A 22,001-nucleotide genomic window follows, 5' to 3' on the forward strand; every position below is an offset into this window, starting at 1 on the left:
TTCTGAACCTGCACTAACTGGCCACGGCCACTCTCACCCTCACCCTCAGTCTCAAGAAAGGACTTGAGGTCAGAGTCTCTTCCAACCCTGAAGAGGAGTGGAACAGGCTACCTCTAGGAAATTCCTGCAGTGGGTGAGAAGACAACAGCCATCCGAGAACCAACTCGTTCTTACATCAGCCTAGCCTAAGTGACTGTGACGTGACAAACCTGCTATGTCCCCACTCTATCCTAAAAAATTCTCTGTGAGTATTGGGAGTGCCCCAAATGGAGATTTCTCCAGTAATATTGTGTTTATGCAAAGGAAGGAGCCAAAATTTTTTCAAATATCTGGTAAGGTGCAAGGTGGAGGTGGAGAGAAAAATAATTTTTATAATTAAAGTAACCTAGGTGTGAAAGCATTTTTTATTAATTGTACTGGAACAGATCATAAATTATAAATGTAAGCATTAGTCTAACTAAAAATAATTCAGAGCTGTTTGTTAATAATGCTATAATGCTTTGATTTCTGTTGTTTAACTTGTGTTATCATTAATTGTTACACACTAGGTGTAAAAGACCTTAGATACAGAACAAGTGAGAAACCCCCCGGGAACCTCTTCATCAGAAGCCCGCAGCTCTGGTGGTCAGTGGCCTGGACAGACTATCTGGTGACCTCAAAGGACCCCCCCTGCATATCCATCTGACTCAACTTCCTGGACCGGGGCAAAATGAAGATCACCTACTGTACCAGATGACAGCATGGGACTGTAAAACCACCGGTCAGGCATACTGGAAGCTCCCTTCCAGTTGGGACTGAATCGTAATCACCAGATTAGTAGTGAATCACACTTTTTGAAGAGCAGCTGGGGAAGGGGTCAGGCAAGAGAAATGCCTTGCATTGCCCTTGAAGTTTTTAATTTGGCCTCCCATTATTGTGTGCTAATTAACTGCACTCTTAAGGGGTGCCAATCAAATCAGTAAGCTTGAAACAGCCGTCAGGCAAGAACAGGAAAGTGGGCTATGCGTGGCCCTCAAAGACACTGGGGTCGTACAGGCATCCATGAACATACGTAAAGAAAGGCTAGACAAAAGGGAACAAAAATCCCGGGTTCAAAACAATTGGTTTCAGTCCTGGTTCAAGTAGTCCCCCTGACTAACAACTCTAATGTCTGCCATTGCAGGCCCCACTTGTGCTCCTGCTGCTATTACTGACTATAGAACCTTATGATTATTAGGCAGCAATATGAGGCACTTAATCAGACAACCCAAGATCTCTAGGATTAGAGATCAAACAAAAGAAAAGGGGGGGATGTAAAGGAAAAGTTTCCCTTGAGTTTCCTGACTGCCCTGATCACCCACCCCCTTCACAATTGTGGGAAAAAGCCAGATGTCATGTACTTCCTAAAGTAAATCAATCTACTGAACCTTTCTATTGTTTAAAATACTATATATAGCTTGTAAGCTCATGGCTCAGGGCTGGCAGTTTCTGGCTTATGCTGGATTCTAGCACAGCCCATGCATATGCTTGAGAAAATAACCCCCCTGCTTTTGCATGAGACTGTGGTCTTGGTGTCTTTGAATGGCGCATCATTCTCCAGGACTTAACAGTAGCCAACCCAGGTTGAATCCCCAGCATCTCACATGTTCCCTGAGCACTGCTCAGAGTGATTCCTAAGTGCAATCAGGAGTAACTAATGAGTACTGGGTGTGGCCCAAAATAAAAACAACAACAAATCAAACAACAAACAAAAAATACTCTAATGAGTTTCTTTTGGGGGATTGGTGGGGAAAGCAAGTCTATAATGTGGAAGTAGGGAATCATTCAAGGAGGACTCCACTGTGACTAACACATGAGGGTGGAACACCATGGCTACAAAACTAGGCTACAAGACTAGTCAGAGGGCGTGGACTTTGCTCTGCAAACAGTGGGGACCATCAAATGTTCGGGATGGGAAATCGATATAATCAGCTCATGTGCTCTCCTTCAGCTAATGCTGTACTCAGGAGCAATCAGAAACTCAAAAGGCAGAGGTGAGATGGACTAGAGGAGGGGAGATTGAAAAGAGGGGGCTTCTGAGATGGCTGATAAAGGACTCTGTCAAAGCTGACAAGAGATGAAGACAGATGCAAGTGCAAAAGGGGAGGCTAAAGATAATATGTTTTGAAACAGAACCAAACAGAACACCATGCCTGGTGAATTTACCTGCCCAGAAGCAGGAGGCCGAATTCCTAGCTTGACCAACAGCTGTTGAAACTGTTCGTTTTCCATCATCTCCTCATTTTCTTCTGTCAGTGGTACCAATGGCACTGCCTGGGAGCAGCCTAGGTCGGGGTCAAGTCACACATGACACGAAGGAAGATCTGCTCCTTTGCCCAAGACCAGCAACCCACTGTGCCCTTACCCTAAGATTTTCACTTATCCACTCACCATCCTCTTCCCGATCATCTGCTACCCGTAACAGGTAGTTCTGGAGCCACTGGAGAGGAGAAGAAAAGCCTAGAGGAGGAAGAGAAACAGCCCTGACATATCTGTCCCTCTCCCGAAGCTGTGTTCCTAGCGTGACCCTCACCTTCCAGATGTAGGCTTTGCCCAAGGCTTTCAGCTGAAAGAACTGAGCTTCCCTGGCCTTGGTCTGCTTCCAAACCCTCTTCTTCCTCTTCATCCTCTTCACTCTCTTCCCTTAGCAGGCTCTCTTCTTCTTGATCTTGGCAAAAGTCTGGGAGAGAGTCTTTCCCAGTGGGCTAAAATTCAATGGAGAGAGAAATGAACAAAGAAATGAGATGAGAAGCTGAGTGAATTCTTGGCTCTAAGTACCACACCCTACCCCACCCTCACCTCCGTGACTCAGTATGAAGAGTTTGTGGCAGGAAAAATCAGAGTGGGCTACTGCAGTGTAATTCAAGGGGAAGGGGCAGGTACCGGCAGAGTAGGGTAAGTTGTTACCAAATGGGAGGATGCTGACTTCTTCCGGCGTTTCTTATACAGCTCACGCCTCTCTGTTACCAGTCCCAGGACCAGTAGTTTATCCACTATTCGGGCTCTTGAGCGTTTAGCTGTGATGTTCTTCATGATATGGCCCAGAACATCTATAATGGAGTATGTGAATACACAAGAATAGGAAAAAGGAATGAGTAAACAATAGGAGGTGGGGGCAAGTAGATAGTATAGTTGTTAGCGAGCCTGCTTAGCATGTACCCAGCCCAGGTTCAATTCCTGGTATCACATGGTCCTCCCAATTGGCAGGTAAAGCCCCGAGACCCCCTAGCTCCACTCACATGGTTATCCTGATAATAAGCCTATTCAACATGGTATCCCTTGTTCTTGCACTGAACCACTGATCCAATGGGGCACCAGGACTTCCTAAGCCTTTCTGGGGAGGTGCCCCATTCAATCAAGAAAAAAAAAACAACAAATATACCCTGAAATTTTTTAGCTCAAATCATTCAAATATGATCCCACACATACACAAGTTGACATAAATGTGAGATCAGCCTTCCTGGGAATCAGGAGACAGACAGAAAAGAAGAAACAATAAAGTTGCTTTGTTTGTTTGTTTGTTTGTTTGTTTGGTCTTGAGCCACACCTGGCGGGGCTCAGAAGTTACTCCTGGCTCTGCACAGAATAATTACTCCTGGGGGGGAGATTGAGAGGGAAACAATGGTGGTGAAAAATATTCATAGGTGAAGGGTATGAAACTCACTCATGAACAACTTTGTCTTTAAAAATCATGGTGTTTAGGGGCCGGAGAGAAAGCATAGAGGTAAGGCGTTTGCCTTTCATGCAGAAGGACGATGGTTCGAATCCCGGCATCCCATATGGTCCCCTGTGCCTGCCAGGGGTGAGCACGCGCGCGCGCGCGCACACACACACACACACACACACACACACACACACACACACACACACACACACACAATCATAGTGTTTAAATAAAAGAAAAAAGAAAAAAATTTATTCCTGGAAGGCTTGGGAGACCAGGGATTGAGTCCCTCAGTTGATGGTATGCAAGGCAAGCTATTTATTGTACTATCTATCACTCTGAATTGGTCCCTTAAATGAGAAAATTGGACTCTCATCTCAGAAGTGCCATGAGCTCCCACTTCACATACCATCTGAGGTCTGGAACTCCTCAAAGAGCCGTTGAAGTTCTAGCTCCTGGTCTTCTGTCCACAATACAATTTGAGTTCCTTTCCTATTTAGGGAGGTATAGTCAGTAGAAGAAGGGGCAGGGGGTAAACAGAGTAGCCCCACCACGGTTTCTTCTGAGTGCTGCTGCTACCTCTGAAAGTCCTTGACACTGTCTGCCAGCCCCAGATGGACTAGGCGGTGGATCACCTGCTTGCGTGTGCGAGGAGTGGAGCGCAGGTGTGCCAGGATGACATCCACCACGTCCTGCCCTGAGGTGGAGGGGGAGGGAGGCAGTCAAAAGGAGTCCAGGGGCTCAGACGACTCTCATGGAAAATATTCAGAATCCTAAGGCCCTATACCTTCTACATCCTTATGAGCGAGATAGAGTTCCTGAAGCTGGGCGTCCTCCTCAGGGCTCCATACGGGGGCTCTGCGACCAGAAGATCTATACGGAAAAGGGGAGAGGAGCAGGGAGGTTGATGGACCCATTGAGATCAAAGGTACCCTTGGATTTGGTCTGAAAGGAACAGCAGGGTCAGATAACGCAAGAGTTGGCCAGCAGTGACCACAGCGTGGACTGCTTTCCCCTTATCCAGTCATTGGGGCCAGAGCAATAGCACAGTGGCTAAAGCATTTGTCTTGTATGCGGCTGACCCAGGTTCGATCCTTGGCATCCCATAAAGTCCCCCAAGCCTGCCAGGAGTAATTTCTGAGCTTAGAACCAGGAATAATCCCTAAATGTACCAGGTGTGATCCCCCACCCCTCTATAAAAAGAACCAAAAAACAGGGCTGAAGAGATAGTACAGCAGGGAGGGCATTTGCTTTGCAGCTGACCTGGGTTTGACCCATGGCACCCCATATGGTTCCCGGAGCTCCACCAGGAGCTCCTGAGTGCAGAAGTAGCCCCAAAACAAAACAAAAAATGGACTAAATGTTAAACCAATAGATTTTCAGGCTGGACCTATGGAACTTAACATGGTAGGCCCAAGAACATTAGTGGAGCTGAGATACTAAGGGAGAGAAAACTAAGATTTCTATAACTCCTTCTGGCTTCCAGCATATTTTGGGAAAGAGTCCGTGCAGATTCTTGTTGTGGGGCCACTCCATACCCAATTAACTCCTCAGCTGAACACTGGTGTCAAAGAAGGAAACAGAGGAGACAAGAATGTCTAAATTTCTGTCCCTTTCTAGGGTGATCTTAGACAAAGCACTTTACCTACAAGGGTTGCTTTCTTACCTAGGGAAGGCAATTTCAGGCCAGACTAAACGATGTGTGAATTCTTCCAGATCTCACAATCTGAATGTGCCACCCTCCAGACTGCCGTCCTCCCCCTCCTCCAGCTCACCCGCCATCCAGGGAACCGTAGCCCTCGGTCATCTCACGAACCACAGCCGTGTTCTTCCAGAACAGCAGTTCCACAAAAGCTTTCTGATTAACTGCAGCCAAGGCAAAGAACTTGCCTAGAATGAATTTGGCAAAAGTCACCAGCTCCTGTGAGAGGAAAGCTGCTGTGAGGCCTCTGGCCTAGCTGAACATATAAACCTGGCCTGCTAGTTGTTTTCACTGAATCTGTATTCTCTACATGTAATCCTAGAAGTCCTCTCCTTGCTACTTTCTCTTCTTTTTCCTCATGCAGTGCCTTTAATCCGGGTGCCTTCTTCCTCACCAGTCCATCATTTCCCAGATCCTGATACCATTAAATGTCCTTCATTTCTATAAGATTCTCCTTTGACCCTCAAGATTCCCATTTGGGACTGGAGAGATAGTACAGTGGGTAGGGCATATGCCTTGCATATGGCTAACCTGAACTTAACCCCTGGCACCCTCTACAGTCCCCTGAGAACTTCCATAGAGTCAACAGAAAGTCCTGATTATAGCCAGAAAATAAAACCAAAAATAAAAAAGATTCCTATGTGCCTTCAGACCTCCATTCCTTGGCAGCCCCCACCTTATAAGCCCCAGAGGCAGGGTCACTGAGCAGTTGATTAAAGAGGCAGAAGAGTGAAATCTGGAACATTAGGGCTTCCATTTTCAGGTCATGGGCCAGTCGGTGCAGCATCTTGACAACACAGTGGTTTGTGTGGGCGCTGTTCTTGCGGTAGCTTCGTAGCAGCAAAACATATGCTCGGACGACAGTTGAACATGCAAAGCTGCCCAAGGAAGGGAAGGAGATGTCAGCATAAGAAAGATCCTGTGGGGGCTGGAGTGGTGGCGCTAGAGGTAAGGCACCTGCTTTGCCCAAGCTAGCCTAGCATGGATGGGGGTTCCGTCCCATATGGTGCCCCAAGCCAGGAGCGATTTCTAAGCGCATAGCCAGGAGTAAAACCTGAGTGTCACTGGGTGTGGCCCAAAAACAAAACAACACAAAACAAAACATTCTGCAGGAGCTTCAAGGGTCAAAGTGCATGTCTTGCATGCATCTGCTCCCAGTTCAAACTCTGCTTCCACATATGGTCTCCCAAATGCTGCCAAGAGTGATCCCTGAACACAACTGGTTATGACTCAAGCCAATCCTTCCACCCCATCTCTACAAGCAAAAGACCTTGCTCATCTCATAGCTTCGTACTCTCTAATCTGGAAACCAACTCAGTTCATTTGGCCCATACCGTTTCAGGTAGTCCAGAAAGTTGAATTCTTTCTCTGATACCTGGACCACTTCCAACTCTTCCTCTTCCTCCTCCTCTTCTTCCTCTTCTTCATCTGCCCCTTGTTCCTCTGGTTTCTGCTGCCCTATGGAGATAGTGAAGAAGGGCTGGATAGATAGTACAGTAGGTTCGAGTCTCTTGCTGACTCGGGTTCAATCCCCAGTCTGCCAGGGGTGATTCCAGAGAGCAGAGCCAAGAGTAACTCCTTAGCACCGCAGTTGTGACCCAAAAACAAACAAAAAAAGAGTAAAGAGTGAAGGGGTAGAAGCATCAGGTAGAAGCCTGATAAGTTCAATTCCTGCCACCCCATGGCCTAACCCAGGGGTCTCAAACTCGTAGCCTGCGGGCCCTTTGCGGCCCTCCTTAAAACATTTTGTGGCCCTGCCCTAGAGGAATCTTTTTTTGTTATGTTTTGTTTTAGTTGTTTGGGTCACACCCCCCAATGTTCAAGGCTTACTACTGACTTTGCACTCAAGGATCACCCTGACTTTGCCTCCTGCGGCCCCCAGGTAAATTGAGTTTGAGACCCCTGATAGCAGTATCATCCCTAGGGTCAAGCATTCTTTTTTTTTTTTTTTTTTTTTTGGGTTTTTGGGTCACACCTGGCAGTGGTCAGGGGTTACTCCTGGCTCTATGCTCAGAAATTGCCCCTGTAGACACAGGGGACCATGTGGGATGCCGGGATTCAACCCACCATCTTTCTGCATGCAAGGCAAACACTTTACCTCCATGCTATCTCTCCCGCCCCAGGGTCAAGCATTTTTAGGCTTATACCATTGGGTTGAACAATGCTGGGAATGTCCCATCAGCCCCCAGAGCACTTGTTCCTTAGAACAAGAGTGAAAATTATGAGATCCTGGGGGAAGAAAGAAAGGTCAAAGAAATGAAACTCACGGGGTAGTGGAGCAGAGAGGATCTGTTTGAGCAGTTGTATTTCTTCCTCTGAGGAGATGTCCTGAGAGCCAAACACATTTCCTTCTGGCCACACCTCCCTGGAGAACAGAAAACAAAAGCTTGAACCATGGGAAGCCGACAAAGAATTCAAGGTGGAAGAAGACTTACTCTTATTTCACTGGCTAGCTGGACTGAGAATACAAATTGGTACCTGAATAGGAAACAAAAGGCCATCTTTCCTCCTGCTCCACTGTAAAGAATATCATAAGAGGGCCCGGAGAGATAGCACAGCGGCGTTTGCCTTGCAAGCAGCCGATCCAGGACCAAAGGTGGTTGGTTCGAATCCCAGTGTCCCATATGGTCCCCCGTGCCTGCCAGAAGCTATTTCTGAGCAGACAGCCAGGAGTAACCCCTGAGCACTGCCGGGTGTGACCCAAATAAAAACAAAAAAAACAGACAAAAAAAAAGAATATCATAAGAGACAAGATGCCAAGACTCTGGGGCCAGAGAGGTAGAACAGGGGTTAAAGAACTTTCCTTGCATGAGGCTGACCCTGGCTTGATCCAGACTCTACACATGGATTTATTTCCTGGGCACTACCAGGAGAGACCTCTGAGCATAGAGCTAAGAGCAGCCCCCAAAGAATTGCTGGGTATGGCCCAAATCCTCCCCATGGAGGGAAAAGAAAAGCAAAGAATCTAAATGCAGCATTTGGCCAAACAAATGTACATATTCAAATAATGGTGTTTCAAAGCCATTAACAAGTATAGGCATAAATATAATGAGAAATGATGCTTACAACATATTGAGAAGTGAAAAAGTACTACAAAACAGTAAGTTAAATACTTCATTTTTATAAAAGGAATATATGGTATCACATAAAACTCTGAATGAGGGCTGGTAGGGGAATCCTCAAAGGGCTTAAGTGCATATTTAATATGTGGAGGCCTGGAGTCAATCCCTGACACTATATAGTTCCCTGAGCACTGCTGGGAGTATAATCCTCCCAATCCCTCTGCTAAGTACCAATTTAGGGGTCACCCCTGAGCATCACTAAGTAAGGCCTAAAAAAAACCAAACCAGGGCCGGAGAGATAGCATGGAGGTAAGGCGTTTGCCTTTCATGCAGGAGGTCATCGGTTTGAATCCCGGCGCCCCATATGGTCCCCTGTGCCTGCCAGGAGCAATTTCTGAGCCTGGAGCCAGGAATAACCCCTGAGCACTGCCAGGTGTGACCCAAAAACCAAAAAAAAAAAAAAAAAACCAAACCAACTGCACCCCACTCAAAAAACAAAAAATCTCTGATCACTCAATAAAATAATAATGTTTGGGGCTGGAGAGAAAGCATAGTGGTAGAGCATTTGTCTTGTATGGCTGAACCTGGTTTGATTCCTGGCATCCCATATGGTTCCCCGAGCTTGCCAGGAGCAATTTCTGAGCAGAGTCAGAAGTAACCTTTGAGCATCGCCAGGTGTGGCCCAAAAACCTATCATTAATAAGTAAATAAACTGCTAAAATATTTATAAGTTTATCTTTGATTACTAAAATTAGTTTTACTTTTTTCCCCCCAATTAACTGTACATTCTATTATTTCTCAAAAATATGCACTCTGGGGGCTAGAAAGATGGTACAGCAAGTAGAGCATTTGCCTTGCATGCATTTAAATTGGCTTCTATCCCCAATATCCCATATAGTCCCTCAAGTATCACCAAGAAGTGATCTCTGAGCACAGAACCAGGAGAAAGCCCTGAGCCCCACTAGGTGTGGCCCCAAACTGCTACTTCCTCAAAAATATATTCTATAAAAACAATGACTCCTGGGGAGACTTAAGAATCTGAGTGTGTGTTTTGCATGGGAGCAGTCTGGGTTAAATCCCCAGCACTACAAGGTCCCCTCAGAGCTGGGAGCCTGGAGTAGCCTCTGAGTACTACTGGAAGTGACCAAAACCCAAAATTCCTCCCCCACAAATAAATGAACAAATTCAAATACCCAGTCACAACTAAAATAATAAGTTAAAAGAAGGGGCCAGAGAGATACATAGTGGCGCTTGCCTTGCAAGCAACCGACCCAGAACCTAAGGTGGTTAGTTTGAATCCCGGCATCCCATATGGTCCCCCGTGTCTGCCAGGAACTATTTCTGAGCAGATAGCCAGGAGTAACCCCTGAACATAGCCGAGTATGGCCCCCAAAAAAAGAAAAGTTAGGGGCCGGGCGGTGGCGCTGGAGGTAAGGTGCCTGCCTTGCCTGCGCTAGCCTAGGATGGACCGCGGTTCGATCCCCCGGCGTCCCATATGGTCCCCCAAGAAGCCAGGAGCAACTTCTGAGCGCATAGCCAGGAGTAACCCCTGAGCGTCACAGGGTGTGGCCCAAAAACCAAAAAAAAAAAAAAAAAAAAAAGAAAAGTTAAAAAAAAAAAACACACACAAAACACTGGGGGCTAGAGAGATAGTAAAGATAGTGGGTAAGACAGTTAGTTGCCTTGCATGCAACTAACCTGAGTTTGATCTCCTGGAACCCACATGGTCCCCTGAACACTACCAGGAGTAACCCCGGAGCACTGCCAGCTGTGGCCCCCAAATCCAAAAACTCCCTAGGACTGTTTCCCACAGCTTCTGAGAGGACTTTTTCCTTTTGAACCTAGAGAACCCTATGCTTGCAGCAAAGCCTCCCCACTCCCCAAAGGTCCACAAGCTGGATCCAGGAGAAAAAGAGGGTGTATGGGGGCTCTTACCGGGCAGACCGAAGGAGGGTCAGGGCCTGTGAGGCCTGGCCAGCGAGGAGACAGTCTTGGATCCGCAGCATGGCTTCAACCCGCTGCTCTTCCACCGGCACTTCTGAGGCAGCATCGAAGGGAACCACTGGGTCCAAGCTGAGTTCAGAACCCTAAAGAGGGAGACAGTGGTGAGATATGCAGGAAGGGGGACTGGCAGGAGGAGATCCACACAGTATGCCCAGACATAATCCCGAGGAAGACAGGGCCTCTGAGCTAGCAACCTGGACACAGAACTGCAACTGTTCAGCCAGTGATGACCACACAGCCTCCAGCTCCTCTGGGCTAGAAGGGACATGGTCGGGCTGTGGCACGCTCTTCTTTTTCTTCTTTCTCTTTTTCCGTTTGTTCTGCAGGGAAAGAACTGTGTTAGGAGGGCCAGATTGCTATGGGGGTTCCTCAGTGCTTCTCTATCCGTTCGTTAATGAGATATCTGAAATGTACATTCAAAGAGGGACCTCTGCGTGTTCTCCATCAGAAACGGAAGCAAAACAGTGAATAGTGAATACTTCTGTCCTGAGGGACCTTAGAGTTTAGTGGGGGAAACAGATAAATGGACATAACATCACATGACAACAAGGATAAGACCTAGAATGTGGTTGCAGCAAATACTATGACACGGCTGGGGAGTTAGCTCAAGGAGGTGGTGGCTTGCAAACTTTGCATGCGGGGAGCCAGGACTGACTCTAGCACTGACTGATCTAAGCACCAGCAGAAATACCAAATACAGAGCCAGGAGTTGGCCCAGAGCCTCACCAGGGGGTAGCCTCCAAAACGAAGTAAAATAAAATAGGGCCCGGAGAGATAGCACAGTGGCGTTTGCCTTGCAAGCAGCTGATCCAGGACCAAAGGTGGTTGGTTCGAATCCCGGTGTCCCATATGGTCCCCCGTGCCTGGCAGGAGCTATTTCTGAGCAGACAGCCAGGAAGAACCCCTGAGCACTGCCGGTTGTGGCCCAAAAACCAAAAGAAAGAAAAAAAAAAAAGTAAAATAAAATAAAAAGATAAACTTTTTGTTTTTGGACCACACCTGATGACGCTCAAGGGTTACTCCTGGCTATGTGCTCAGAAATCGCTACTGGCTTGGAAGAACATATGGGATGTCAGGGGATCAAACAGCGGTCCATCCTACGGTAGTGTGGGCAAGGCAGACACCTTACAGCTTGTGTCACTGCTCTGGCCCCAAAAGATAAACTTTTATTTTCTCTCTTTCTCTTTTTTTTTTTTTTTTTTTTTTGTTTTTTTGGGCCACACCTGGTAACGCTCAGGGGTTACTCCTGGCTATGCGCTCAGAAGTTACTCCTGGCTTGGGGGACCATATGTGTTGCCGGGGGATCGAACCAAGGTCCATCCAAGGCTAGCGCAGGCAAGGCATGCACCTTACCTCTAGCGCCACCACCCAGCCCCAAACTTTCATTTTCAATTGTCTTCCTACCTCCCTTCTCTTTGATGTTGTTGCAATTGGCAGGGAGAGGGGAGGGCACATGCTCTGTTGTGATAACCATACAATTTCTCTCTTTTTTATTTTTGGCCCACACTGGCAGTGCTCAGGGGTAACTCTAGGTTTTGCACTTAGAATTACTTCTGGTGGAGTGGAGGAACCGTTTGATATATGGGGAATCGAACCCAAGTCAGTCATGTGCAAGATAAACACATGCCCACTGTACTCTCCGTACTATCAGTCTAGCCCTTCTTTGTCTCATCACAGTTTTCACTGTGAAGTTTGTACAGTCTGCTCACACAGAGTTTAGGCACAGCACTCAGCAGGCTCATACATATGGATGCAATACAATGGCTGCACACTAGTGTGTCACACTGGGGATCCTAAACAGCAGAGGTACCAGGTCACCCTGGACACAGGAGCCTGAGTTGTAGCACTCCAGTGCCTAGGAGAGACTGGAAAAGTTTTTTCCCTTGTTTTGGATTCATACTTGGTGGTATTCAAGAGATTACTCCTGGCTTTGTGCTCAGGGATCACTCCTGCCAAGTTCCAGGGAACATACATTGTATTAGGGATTGAAGTTGGGTCAATCATGTGCAAACCAAGTGATGTACCTGCTCTTCAATCTCTCCAGTCCTCAAGAGAAATTTATTCAATGCTCAGGGCACATGTCCTAGTAGTGTGGAGATTAAGGCAAATACTAGATGAGTGATAGCAATTAATATTAGTATTATTTTTGGGTTTTGGGCCACACCTGGCTGTGCTCAGGGCTGACTCCTAGTTCTGTGCTCAGGAATCACTCCTGGTGGGATGCCAGGGATTAAACCTGGATATCCCAGATGCAAGGCAATCACTCCCACTGTACTACTGCTCTAGTTCCCTAATATTATTGAAATTATGAGAAAGCCCTAAGATACCCACTATCTTTCCAGTAGAAAAATGGACCAGCTTCTTTATGAAGCTACAAAAGAAAATGATGACTGCTGAATCTTCTGAAGTAGTCTGGTACAGGCTGAAAACTCTGGGGCCTTGACAGAATGGGTAGGGACATATTTCCCCTTCCTGCCTAAAAATACAACAGCCGACAGCCACATGTGATATCAGAAAATGGCCCAGTCCCACAACTTAATCTTATAAAACTGCCAAGTCACTAGATTTATTCCAGATGAATAGATCTTCGAACATGCTGCTACGTGGTCAAAATTTCATATTAGGGGCCGGAGAGATAGCACGGAGGTAGGGCGTTTGCCATTCATTCTGAAGGACGATGGTTCAAATCCCAGCATCCCATATGGTCCCCCGAGCCTGCCAGGAGCAATTTTTTTGTTGTTGTTTAGTTTTTGGGTCACACCCAGCAGCGCTCAGAGGTTACTCCTGGCTCTATGCTCAGAAATCGCTCCTGGCAGGCTCGGGGGACCATATGGGATGCTGGGATTCAAACTACCAACCTTCTGCACGCAAGGCCTTACCTCCATGCTATCTCTCCAGCCCCTCCAGGAGTGATTTCTGAGCGAAGAGCCAGGAGTAGCCCCTGAGCGCTGCCAGGTGTGACCCAAAAAGCCAAAAAAAAACTTTTTTTTTTCATATTAGTATTAGCTCTGTAGTATCCCAAGAAATTTGAAGGGAAAGTCACATAGAAATCTACCAAGTTCAATGAGCTTAAACAGTAACATAGAAGGATCAACTAGGGACCTGAGAGATAGCATGGAGGTAGGACGTTTGCCTTGAATGCAGAAGGATGGTGGCTTGAATCCCAGCATCCCATATGGTCCCCTGAGCCTGCCAGGAATGATTTCTGAGAGTAGAGCCACGAGTAACCCCTGAGCGCTGCCGAGTGTGACCCAAAAACCAAAAAATAAAAGAAGGATCAACTAGCACCAAGCACAGCCCAGTAAATCCACAGAATGACTTCAGTAACATCATGAAGATATAATTATTATTTCAAATTGACCACTACTTATCTAAGTTTTAGTTAGCCCACATTCCTTTGGGTTGGAACCAACAATATAATGTAAAATTGTTTGTGCCTGCAATGGGCCAGGCTAGGGTGGTGGGTGGGAAATGAGATCCTGGTGGAAGGAAGGTCATATTGGAGGTAGAACTGGTATTTGAACATTTAATGTCTGAAACAACTGTATTATTAACAACTTGGTAAAACAAGGTGTTATAATAAAAAAATTCAAACAAAGAAAAAGCCCTAAAGTATAAAAAGGTATTAAAAAACACCATTTAGAGACTAGAGCAGTATTATATCAGGAAGGGGGCTTGCTTTACACATGGCTGACCTGGGTTCAATCCCCAGTACCCCATATAGCCCCCAAGTCCAGAAGTATTCTCTGGGCACTGCAAGGTATATTCCCCAAAACAAAGAAAAGCTACTTTTTAGTTAAGTCTCATTGATAACTACCAACTTTTATAGGTCCAGTTCTGATCTAATTTAACTTGAGAAAATAGATATTTACAGAGCAGAGATCCTGGGAGATATGGAGAAGGTGATATGGTTCAGTCTGATAGAGCATCTATCCTGCCTGTGTGAGGTTCAACCCTTGGCATCACACACATAGATACATGAAGAAAGAGAAAAACAAAAGAAAACATAATCAAAGCGAGTTCATGAGTCTCCAGGAGATTGCTTCCTGAGGTTTCCTTCATGTCCTAGACTCTGCATTTATTATTTCACTTCAGGGTTAAAATATAATCCCAAATTTTAGTTATCTGAACAAAGACCATTTGAGTAAAATCTAACAGTAACTGGGGCCAGTGAGGTGGCGCTAGAGGTAAGGTGTCTGCCTTGCAAGCGCTAGCCAAGGAAGGACCGCAGTTCGATCCCCTGGCGTCCATATGGTTCCCCCAAGCCAGGGGCGATTTCTGAGCGCTTAGACAGGAGTAACCCCTGAGCATCAAACGGCCCCCAAAACAAAAACAACAACAACAAAATCTAACAGTAACTAATACAGGATGAGGGGCTGAAGAGATAGCATGAAGGTAGGGCGTTTGCTTAAATGCAAAAGGACAGTGGTTCGAATACCGGCATCTCTCTCTTTTTTTTTTTGGTTTTTGGGCCACACCCGCTTGATGCTCAGGGGCTACTCCTGGCTAAGTGCTCAGAAATCACCCCTGGCTTGGGGGGACCATATGGGACACCAGGGGATCGAACCGTGGTCCTTCCTTGGCTAGCGCTTGCAAGGCTTACCTCTAGCGCCACCTCACCGGCCCCGAATACTGGCATCTCATATGGTCCCCTGAGCCTGCCAGGAGTGATTTCTGAGCGTAGAGCCAAGAGTAACCCCTGAGTGCTGCCAGGTATGACCCCCCCTCCCAAAAACACACACACACACACACACACACACACACACACACACACAAAACTAATACAGAATGAGATCTCAGGCTGTCTGACTTAATTTTTTCCATCTCACTATAATGCTTTCTTTCTTTCTTTTTTTTTTTTTTTTTTTTTTTTTTTCGGTTTTTGGGCCATACCCGGCGGCACTCAGGGGTTACTCCTGGCTATCTGCTCAGAAATAGCTCCTGGCAGGCACGGGGGACCATATGGGACGCCAGGATTCGAACCACCCCACCTTAGGTCCTGGATCGACTGCTTGCAAGGCAAACACCAATGTGCTATCTCTCCGGCCCCCTTTTCCTAATTTCTAACATCAGCTGGAAATGTGAGAAGAAGCACCCTCTCTTTCTCCATTCCTCCCTGATCATTTCCACATCCTAGGACGGCCCTGTACCTGCACCACCAGGTTCCCACGGTGCCGACAGAACCGCTCCAACATCTTGAGGAAGAGATGGGTGGTTTCCACGAGATCACGAAGAAAAGAGCGGGGCTGACATCGCTCATCGAATTTTCGAAAGAGTGCCAGGAAGAGTTCTCGGTACTCCATGACATAGAAAATATTGTCTGGGAACAGGGAAGGAAGAGAAAGGAATGGAAGGACCAGTTTGGAAAGTGAGAAAAGAAGAGATGGAAGCAGATGAGCAGGGAAGAACTAGAAGTAAAATTCTTACATTTCAGAACCTTACCTAAAAGAGGGGTGGAACAGACCTGGGTTTGATCCCTAGCACCACACAGCCTCTTCCAGAGCCCCCTGATTCAGAGCTGGGAGTTTCCTGAGTGCATCATTGTGGCCCCGAACAAATAAACAAACACTGGATGAGAAGGGGAAGGCTGGGATCAGCGAACTAGGACTTACTTTTGATGATGCGGCTGCTTTCCCTCACAGCCTCCTCAGGGGATGTGTCCATCTCATTCACTGTAGCCAGCAACTCCTGATAGGCCTTCAGAGCAAGATGCATCCTTTGAAGTGAAAGAAGTGAAATGAAGAAACTTAGGAAACCAGCGTGTAGAACAGTACTAGCCTTCCCCTATCACAAAAAGCCCCACCAGGCCCTACCCCACAGCCTGACCACTTGAACCAGAAATCAGGAGCAGCAAAACAATACAGCCTCCAGACTCCCAGTCCTGCCAACAAGTTCATTCTGAAGTTCCTGCTCTCATCCCACTCACCTGCGTGCCCAGGAGGCAGCTTCTTTTCGGTCGGTCAGCATCATCTCATAGTAGTTAGTGAGGTTCTGCTCAATGAAGTGGAAGGTGCGGACACTGAGGGTCTCAGAGACCAGGCCTGGCCGGAAGCAGGCGGCTCGGTTGAAGGCCATGAAGAAAGCCAAGGCCCACATGTAGTATGTCTCATCGTGCTGCTGGGCCTTCTCCCGAAGCAGGTGATCCTAGAGGCCGGGGAAACCACAAAATCCTCCACCTCAGGGTTTTCAGCTCTCTCCTAGCCCCTGAGCATGACCACCTCTAAGTCAGCTCCTATAGTTTCTGACCCTCCCTTCCTCTCAAAGGGCATTGACCTAGACCCTTTTGTTCTAGGCCAGTGATGGCTAACCTTTTTTTTTTTGGTTTTTGGTCACACCCGGCAGTGCTCAGGGGTTACTCCTGGTTCCACACTCGGAAATCGCTCCTGGCAGGCACAGGGGACCATATGGGGTGCCGGGATTTGAACCAATGACCTTCTGCATGAAAGGCAAACACCTTATCTCCATGCTATCTTTCCTGCCCCTGATGGCTAATCTTTTTGAGCTCGAGTGCCCAAAATACCGCACAAAACCAAAGAATTTCCTCAAAAGTGCCAGCACGTCAATTAAACCTTAATAACAAGATTATGCCGCACACACTGCATATCTTATTTGCAGACCTTCCCATGTGCCTGCTGCAAGGACTTTGCGAGCCATCGGTGCCATAGGTTCGCCATCACGGTTCTAGGTGCTTTCTGCTAAGAGCCCATTGTGCTTCCCTACACTATTACCTGCATTCTCCTCCATGTTAGTCCACACTGCAGAGTCAGCCTCCCAAGCTTTCTGCCCTTCATGCCCTCCACTCACCTCTTTCACCTCCTTCTCCCAGCCCCCAGGTGCTGACCTTCACGGAGCCCATGAGCCGGTTATAGCAGTTCTCTAGGAACTCGGAGCAGAAGTCTCTGAGGAAGAGCCTCACGTTGAGGGCAGAACGACGTTGAACCGACACCTCCCGAGCAGCCTGACGGCGCTTCGGCACCCGACGGGGCTGTTTTCCCAAATCGGAAGTGTAGTTCTGGAGCTGGAGGTATCGGTGGGGAGTCAATGACCCCTCATTGTCCCCATTCTTTGGTCACTCATTCCATATCCCCAAAGCTGTGATTTTTCTCAGGAGAAACTCAGAGGGTTTTTATCCAGTTCACCTGCAGAAATGCTCACCCATTTTCACCACTCACTTTTCCATACTCTTCCCCACTGGGATGGGAACATACTCACATTGTGGAGCCCTTTGTGAAAGATGAGGTCCCTCTCCCCAATGGATTTCAACCCCTGCACAATGTAGGAGCCCCCAAATCGTGAGTGCCTGCAGGAGAAACAAGAAGGTCTAGGGTAAGGGCCAAAACAATTATAGTTCAATGGGATGAGCTTCTGTTTGGCATGTGGGAGGTCTGAGTTTGAACCCTGATACCACATGGACCCCCCAAGTGACACAAGAAGCTACCTCCAAGCACAGAGACAGATGTAACCCCCAAGCACCATCGGATGTGACCCCTCATATCTCCCCACCACCACACAAACACAAAGTTTCGGGTGATTAGAATGATTCAACTCTCTAAAAGCTTTTTATTAGTTTGTTTTTTGTTGTTTTGAGGCTATACTCCGCAACTCTCAGTTAATTCCTGGCTCTGAACTCAGAAATCACTCCTGTCGGTGCCTGGGGATTGTACCCAGATAAGTCAAAAGCAAGACAAACCATCCTACCAGCTGTAATATCTCTCCCATCCACCTGCAGAAGTTTTATCCCCAACCTCTTACATTAGTCCAGCAGAATGCATGTCATCTGTGAAATGCTAGCTACTTTCCACTGTCTCAAAATTTAGCCCAAACCTTTGCCATTCCATTTCAAGAATGGGAATCTGGGCAGATCGGCCCCCACATATTCACCTGTTGCTTCTCTGAAGGGCTCGAGTCTTCTTTTCTGCTGTTTCTCGCTGGCGTAGCTCCTCTAGCTCAGCCACATCTGTTCTCCGCTCCTGAGCTAAACGTCCCTGCCCTACAGACGCCAGCTGCTCAGGAATCTAGGTTTACAACAAAGAGGAAAGAGTCAAAAAGGTATTTCTGAATTTATTCTTCCTAGGGACAGAAGGAGGGAACAAAATAGGATTGCTGGGGTGCTCTGTTTATGTCTGAAACCAAATTACAATCATCTTGCTTAAAGAAATTATTAAAAAAATAAAAAAGAGGGGCCGGAGAGATAGCATGGAGGTAAGGCATTTGCCTTTCATGCAGAAGGACGGTGGAAAATCCTGGCATCCCATATGGCCCCCCCGTGCCTGCCAGGGGTGTTTTCTGAGCATACAGCCAGGAGTAACCCCTGAGCGCTGCCGGGTGTGACCCAAAAAAGCCAAAAAGAATTAAATAAAATAAAAATTAAAAAAAAATAAAAAAGAGGATATGAAGTTCAAGGGAAAAGAATAGGACTGTTAATGGGACCCCTATCCAAGACAGGGTTCTTCCACCAGTTACCTGCCTCCCCCCAATAATTAGCCAGCAAGACAAAGAACTGCTGGGGCCCAAGCAATAGTCCAATAGAGCGTTTGCCTTGTATGTAGCCAACTCAGATTCAATCCCAGGTCCCCCAAGCCTGCCAGGAGTGATCTGAGTAAGAGCCAGGAGTAAGCCCTGAGAAACACTGGGTATAGCCTCAAAACAAAATAAAACAAGCAAACAAATAAAACACAAAGAGCTATTGCAGTGAGAGCAAAAGAGGGAGGGACTGGGCAATAAGCCGGGATCTCACCTGATCGCGAAACATCAAGGAGATAATCTCCAGGACATGGAGACTCCATTGCTGCTCAGCAGGCGAGCTGGCCAGGAAGAGGAGCAGATCATCCAGGCCACTGAGGTGAACGGCCCAGAGAAGCTGATCATGGATACTGGCATCATCATCGATCCTCTGAGCATCCAGAAGGGAGGGAAGGAATGGGAAAGGTCATTCAGGGCCAATGCCCTGACTGAGAGTTTTTTTTCCTGACTTACTTCCTTGACCAAGGTTTTTTTTCCCAGACTGGAAACTGAGGAAACCAAAAGGGAAAGTTTAACTTAACCCAGCACAAGGCTAGACAACCCAAACCCTTCACCTTCTCTTGATCCAGGTCAGCTGGGACATGGAGGATATTTCTGACCAGTAACAGGATCCGCTCAATCAGCAAATTGTCTTCCTCCTGCCGTTCCTCCCAGCCCTAGGCAGAGGAAGGAGAATTAGAGGATTGGGCAGAAACTCCCTGTGAAGATGAGTGGCATCTGCTCTAGCAGAAGCCCTAAGGGACAGAGGAAAACCTGAGCAGACTCAGGAGTAAACACTGAGCACAGCCAGCTGTGGCCCAAAAAAAGAATAATGAGCTTGGAACCAGAGAGAAAGCCAAGGTGCTTGCCTTGCATATTGCCTGACCCTGACTCGAATCTCTGACACCACATATGTTGCCTGAACACTGCCAGGGGTCACATTGGAGCACAGAAGCCAGGAATAGTCTCTGATTACCCCTGTAAGTGGCCTCCAGACATAAAGAAGAATGTGTTCAGGGCCAAAGAAATAACTCAGTGGATATGGACATACTTTATTTACATGCAGGAGGACCGAGTTCCTTCAGTGCACTACATGATTCCCAGCACCATTGGGAGAAATCCCTGAACAGAGAGCCATGTGTAGTCCAGGAAAAAGCAAAGAATAAGTTCAAACAGTACTGAGGTGGGATTGGAGAGATGGTACAGCTGGCAGGGTGCTTGCCTTATATGCAGCAGACTCAGGTTCAGCACTACATACGGTTGCTCCAAGTCCTGCCAGGAGTAATTCCTGAGAGCAGAGTCAGGAGTAAGCCCTGAGCACCACTGGATGAGGCTAAAAACTCCTCTCTCTGACCTTGAGGAATCCCCAAGGACTGGAACCCTTTCCCTAAACTTGGCATATCCTGACAATGCTAGGCCTGAAGCAGAGTCCAGGTTTGGAGGGTCAGAGGCTAGAGGGGACAATGGTCCCTTGGGGTCTTGTGAAGTAGATACTCACCAGCTGCAGCAGCTCATACAAAGTTTCACTGATGACACCAAAAGCCTTCTCACTAGCAAAAGCCTATAAAATAGGAAAACCTTAATAAACGCTCACTCTCTCTTCCACAACCCCCAAATTTAGCTCTAGAAAGTTCTAAAGGGGGCCAGAGCAGAAGTACAGAGGGTTGGGTGCTTGCCTTGCACACAACTAACCCATGTTTAATCCCTTGCATCCTATGGACCTCTGAGTATAGCCAGGAGTGATCCCTGAGCTCAGAGCCAGGTATGACCCCAAAACAAACAAACAAACAAGAAAACGTTCTGAAGGAAAATCTCACCTCTTTGTAGGCCTGCAAGTGAGCTAGCACTTGCAGGAAATGATGCCGGGAGCCCGGCTCGTTGGGTACACTGCCAAAACAGAGCAGTGCTGGCTGTGTTAAATTCACCATCAGCCTGGGGAGACAAATGAGGAGAGTGATGGTTCCTCCCCACGAATGCTCAGACCTGACAGCGCCAGCATCAGGGTGGCACGTGGTCCAAGTGACAAAGCAGGACAGGTCACCTGATGACAGCATCAAAGAGAGGCTTGTCCCGGCGGTGCTGGATGAGGATGGGAAGAAGGTCGCTCTGCAGGATCTGCGCGGACCCCAGCTGCTGCCGCACATCCCGTGTCTCGTCCTCATGTCTCAGGTAGCGGATCAAATCCTTCACGCTCTCTTTCGGGACAGAATGAAACCTTGCATGGAGCCTTTTAGAAGTCCTGCTTTCATTGGCAGGACTTGAGAAAGTCAACAGACTTCAACTCAAGCACTTTTATAAAACGGTTTCTTCAAAAGGTGCCCACCCGGGGCTGGGGAGATATACCAGAGTTTAGGGTGTATGGGGGCCAAAGAGATAGTACAATTGGCTGGCCTCTTTTCTTGCATGTGGCTCACCTAGGATTGATAGCTGGGACCTCATATGGCTCCCTGAACCCAGTTAGAAGTAATCCCTCATCACAGAGCCAGGAGTAGGCCCTGAGCACTGTAAGTATGATCCAAAACCCCAGTGTCCCCAACTCTGACTCCCCCATAAAAGAGACTCACCCAAGCAATCTGGTTCTTTGTGGTAAATGTCTCCCTCCAAGTACCCCAGGGCACTACACGTGGCTAGTAGTTCACAATTCATCATGTACAAGTTCACACATCAGTGGATCTGCTAAAGGGGAAGGCAGGTGGCATCAGGGCAGCTGCTGAAACAAGAAAAGAGGATTAAGACAGGATCCTAATGCTCAAGATCCTCAAACATTTAGCTAATATTGGGAATTGAAACTGCTGCTCTCAGAGCCAAGGCAAGTGCTAAGCCAAGGTTTTTAATCAAACCAGAACTAAGAAGCATCAAACCTAAGAACTAAAATAGCTTGCTCCTGCAAATGCAGAAACAGCCTGTTTCAGAGTCCAGATCATCTCCTGCTAGCGAGCACTGACTGATGGCTGGGCTCAGGGATTCTCATCAATTGCACATCCTTAGTTCCCTGCACTGACTGATGCAATTGGTCAAGAACTGCCAGCAGTGGCCCCCAGTCCCTCTG

At 47.4% G+C, this 22,001-nt stretch overlaps 1 protein-coding gene across 1 annotated transcript in view; it reads right to left on the reverse strand.

The window, feature by feature from the left end:
- The window catches only part of TIMELESS (timeless circadian regulator), a 28,985-nt gene extending 7,378 nt beyond the window's left edge, over positions 1-21,607 (reverse strand). The window contains exons 1-25 of the mRNA XM_049784109.1: positions 21,517-21,607; positions 20,994-21,147; positions 20,770-20,884; positions 20,451-20,513; positions 19,528-19,629; positions 19,188-19,343; positions 18,332-18,465; positions 17,663-17,750; positions 17,292-17,468; positions 16,377-16,594; positions 16,063-16,166; positions 15,601-15,770; positions 10,645-10,770; positions 10,382-10,533; positions 7,652-7,749; positions 6,719-6,842; positions 6,061-6,262; positions 5,458-5,603; positions 4,470-4,555; positions 4,262-4,379; positions 4,092-4,174; positions 2,926-3,068; positions 2,552-2,723; positions 2,410-2,478; positions 2,185-2,303 (exon numbers count right to left, since the gene is read on the reverse strand). Coding sequence (XP_049640066.1) covers positions 2,185-2,303; positions 2,410-2,478; positions 2,552-2,723; positions 2,926-3,068; positions 4,092-4,174; positions 4,262-4,379; positions 4,470-4,555; positions 5,458-5,603; positions 6,061-6,262; positions 6,719-6,842; positions 7,652-7,749; positions 10,382-10,533; positions 10,645-10,770; positions 15,601-15,770; positions 16,063-16,166; positions 16,377-16,594; positions 17,292-17,468; positions 17,663-17,750; positions 18,332-18,465; positions 19,188-19,343; positions 19,528-19,629; positions 20,451-20,513; positions 20,770-20,884; positions 20,994-21,147; positions 21,517-21,601 — 3,204 coding nt within the window. The 5' untranslated portion in view covers positions 21,602-21,607. The remainder of the gene's footprint in view (positions 1-2,184; positions 2,304-2,409; positions 2,479-2,551; positions 2,724-2,925; positions 3,069-4,091; positions 4,175-4,261; positions 4,380-4,469; positions 4,556-5,457; positions 5,604-6,060; positions 6,263-6,718; positions 6,843-7,651; positions 7,750-10,381; positions 10,534-10,644; positions 10,771-15,600; positions 15,771-16,062; positions 16,167-16,376; positions 16,595-17,291; positions 17,469-17,662; positions 17,751-18,331; positions 18,466-19,187; positions 19,344-19,527; positions 19,630-20,450; positions 20,514-20,769; positions 20,885-20,993; positions 21,148-21,516) is intronic.
- Between the last annotated feature and the right edge of the window lie 394 nt (positions 21,608-22,001).

Source organism: Suncus etruscus, chromosome 11 (genome assembly GCF_024139225.1).
Source record: "Suncus etruscus isolate mSunEtr1 chromosome 11, mSunEtr1.pri.cur, whole genome shotgun sequence".
In the NCBI taxonomy this organism is placed as follows: Eukaryota; Metazoa; Chordata; class Mammalia; order Eulipotyphla; family Soricidae; genus Suncus; species Suncus etruscus.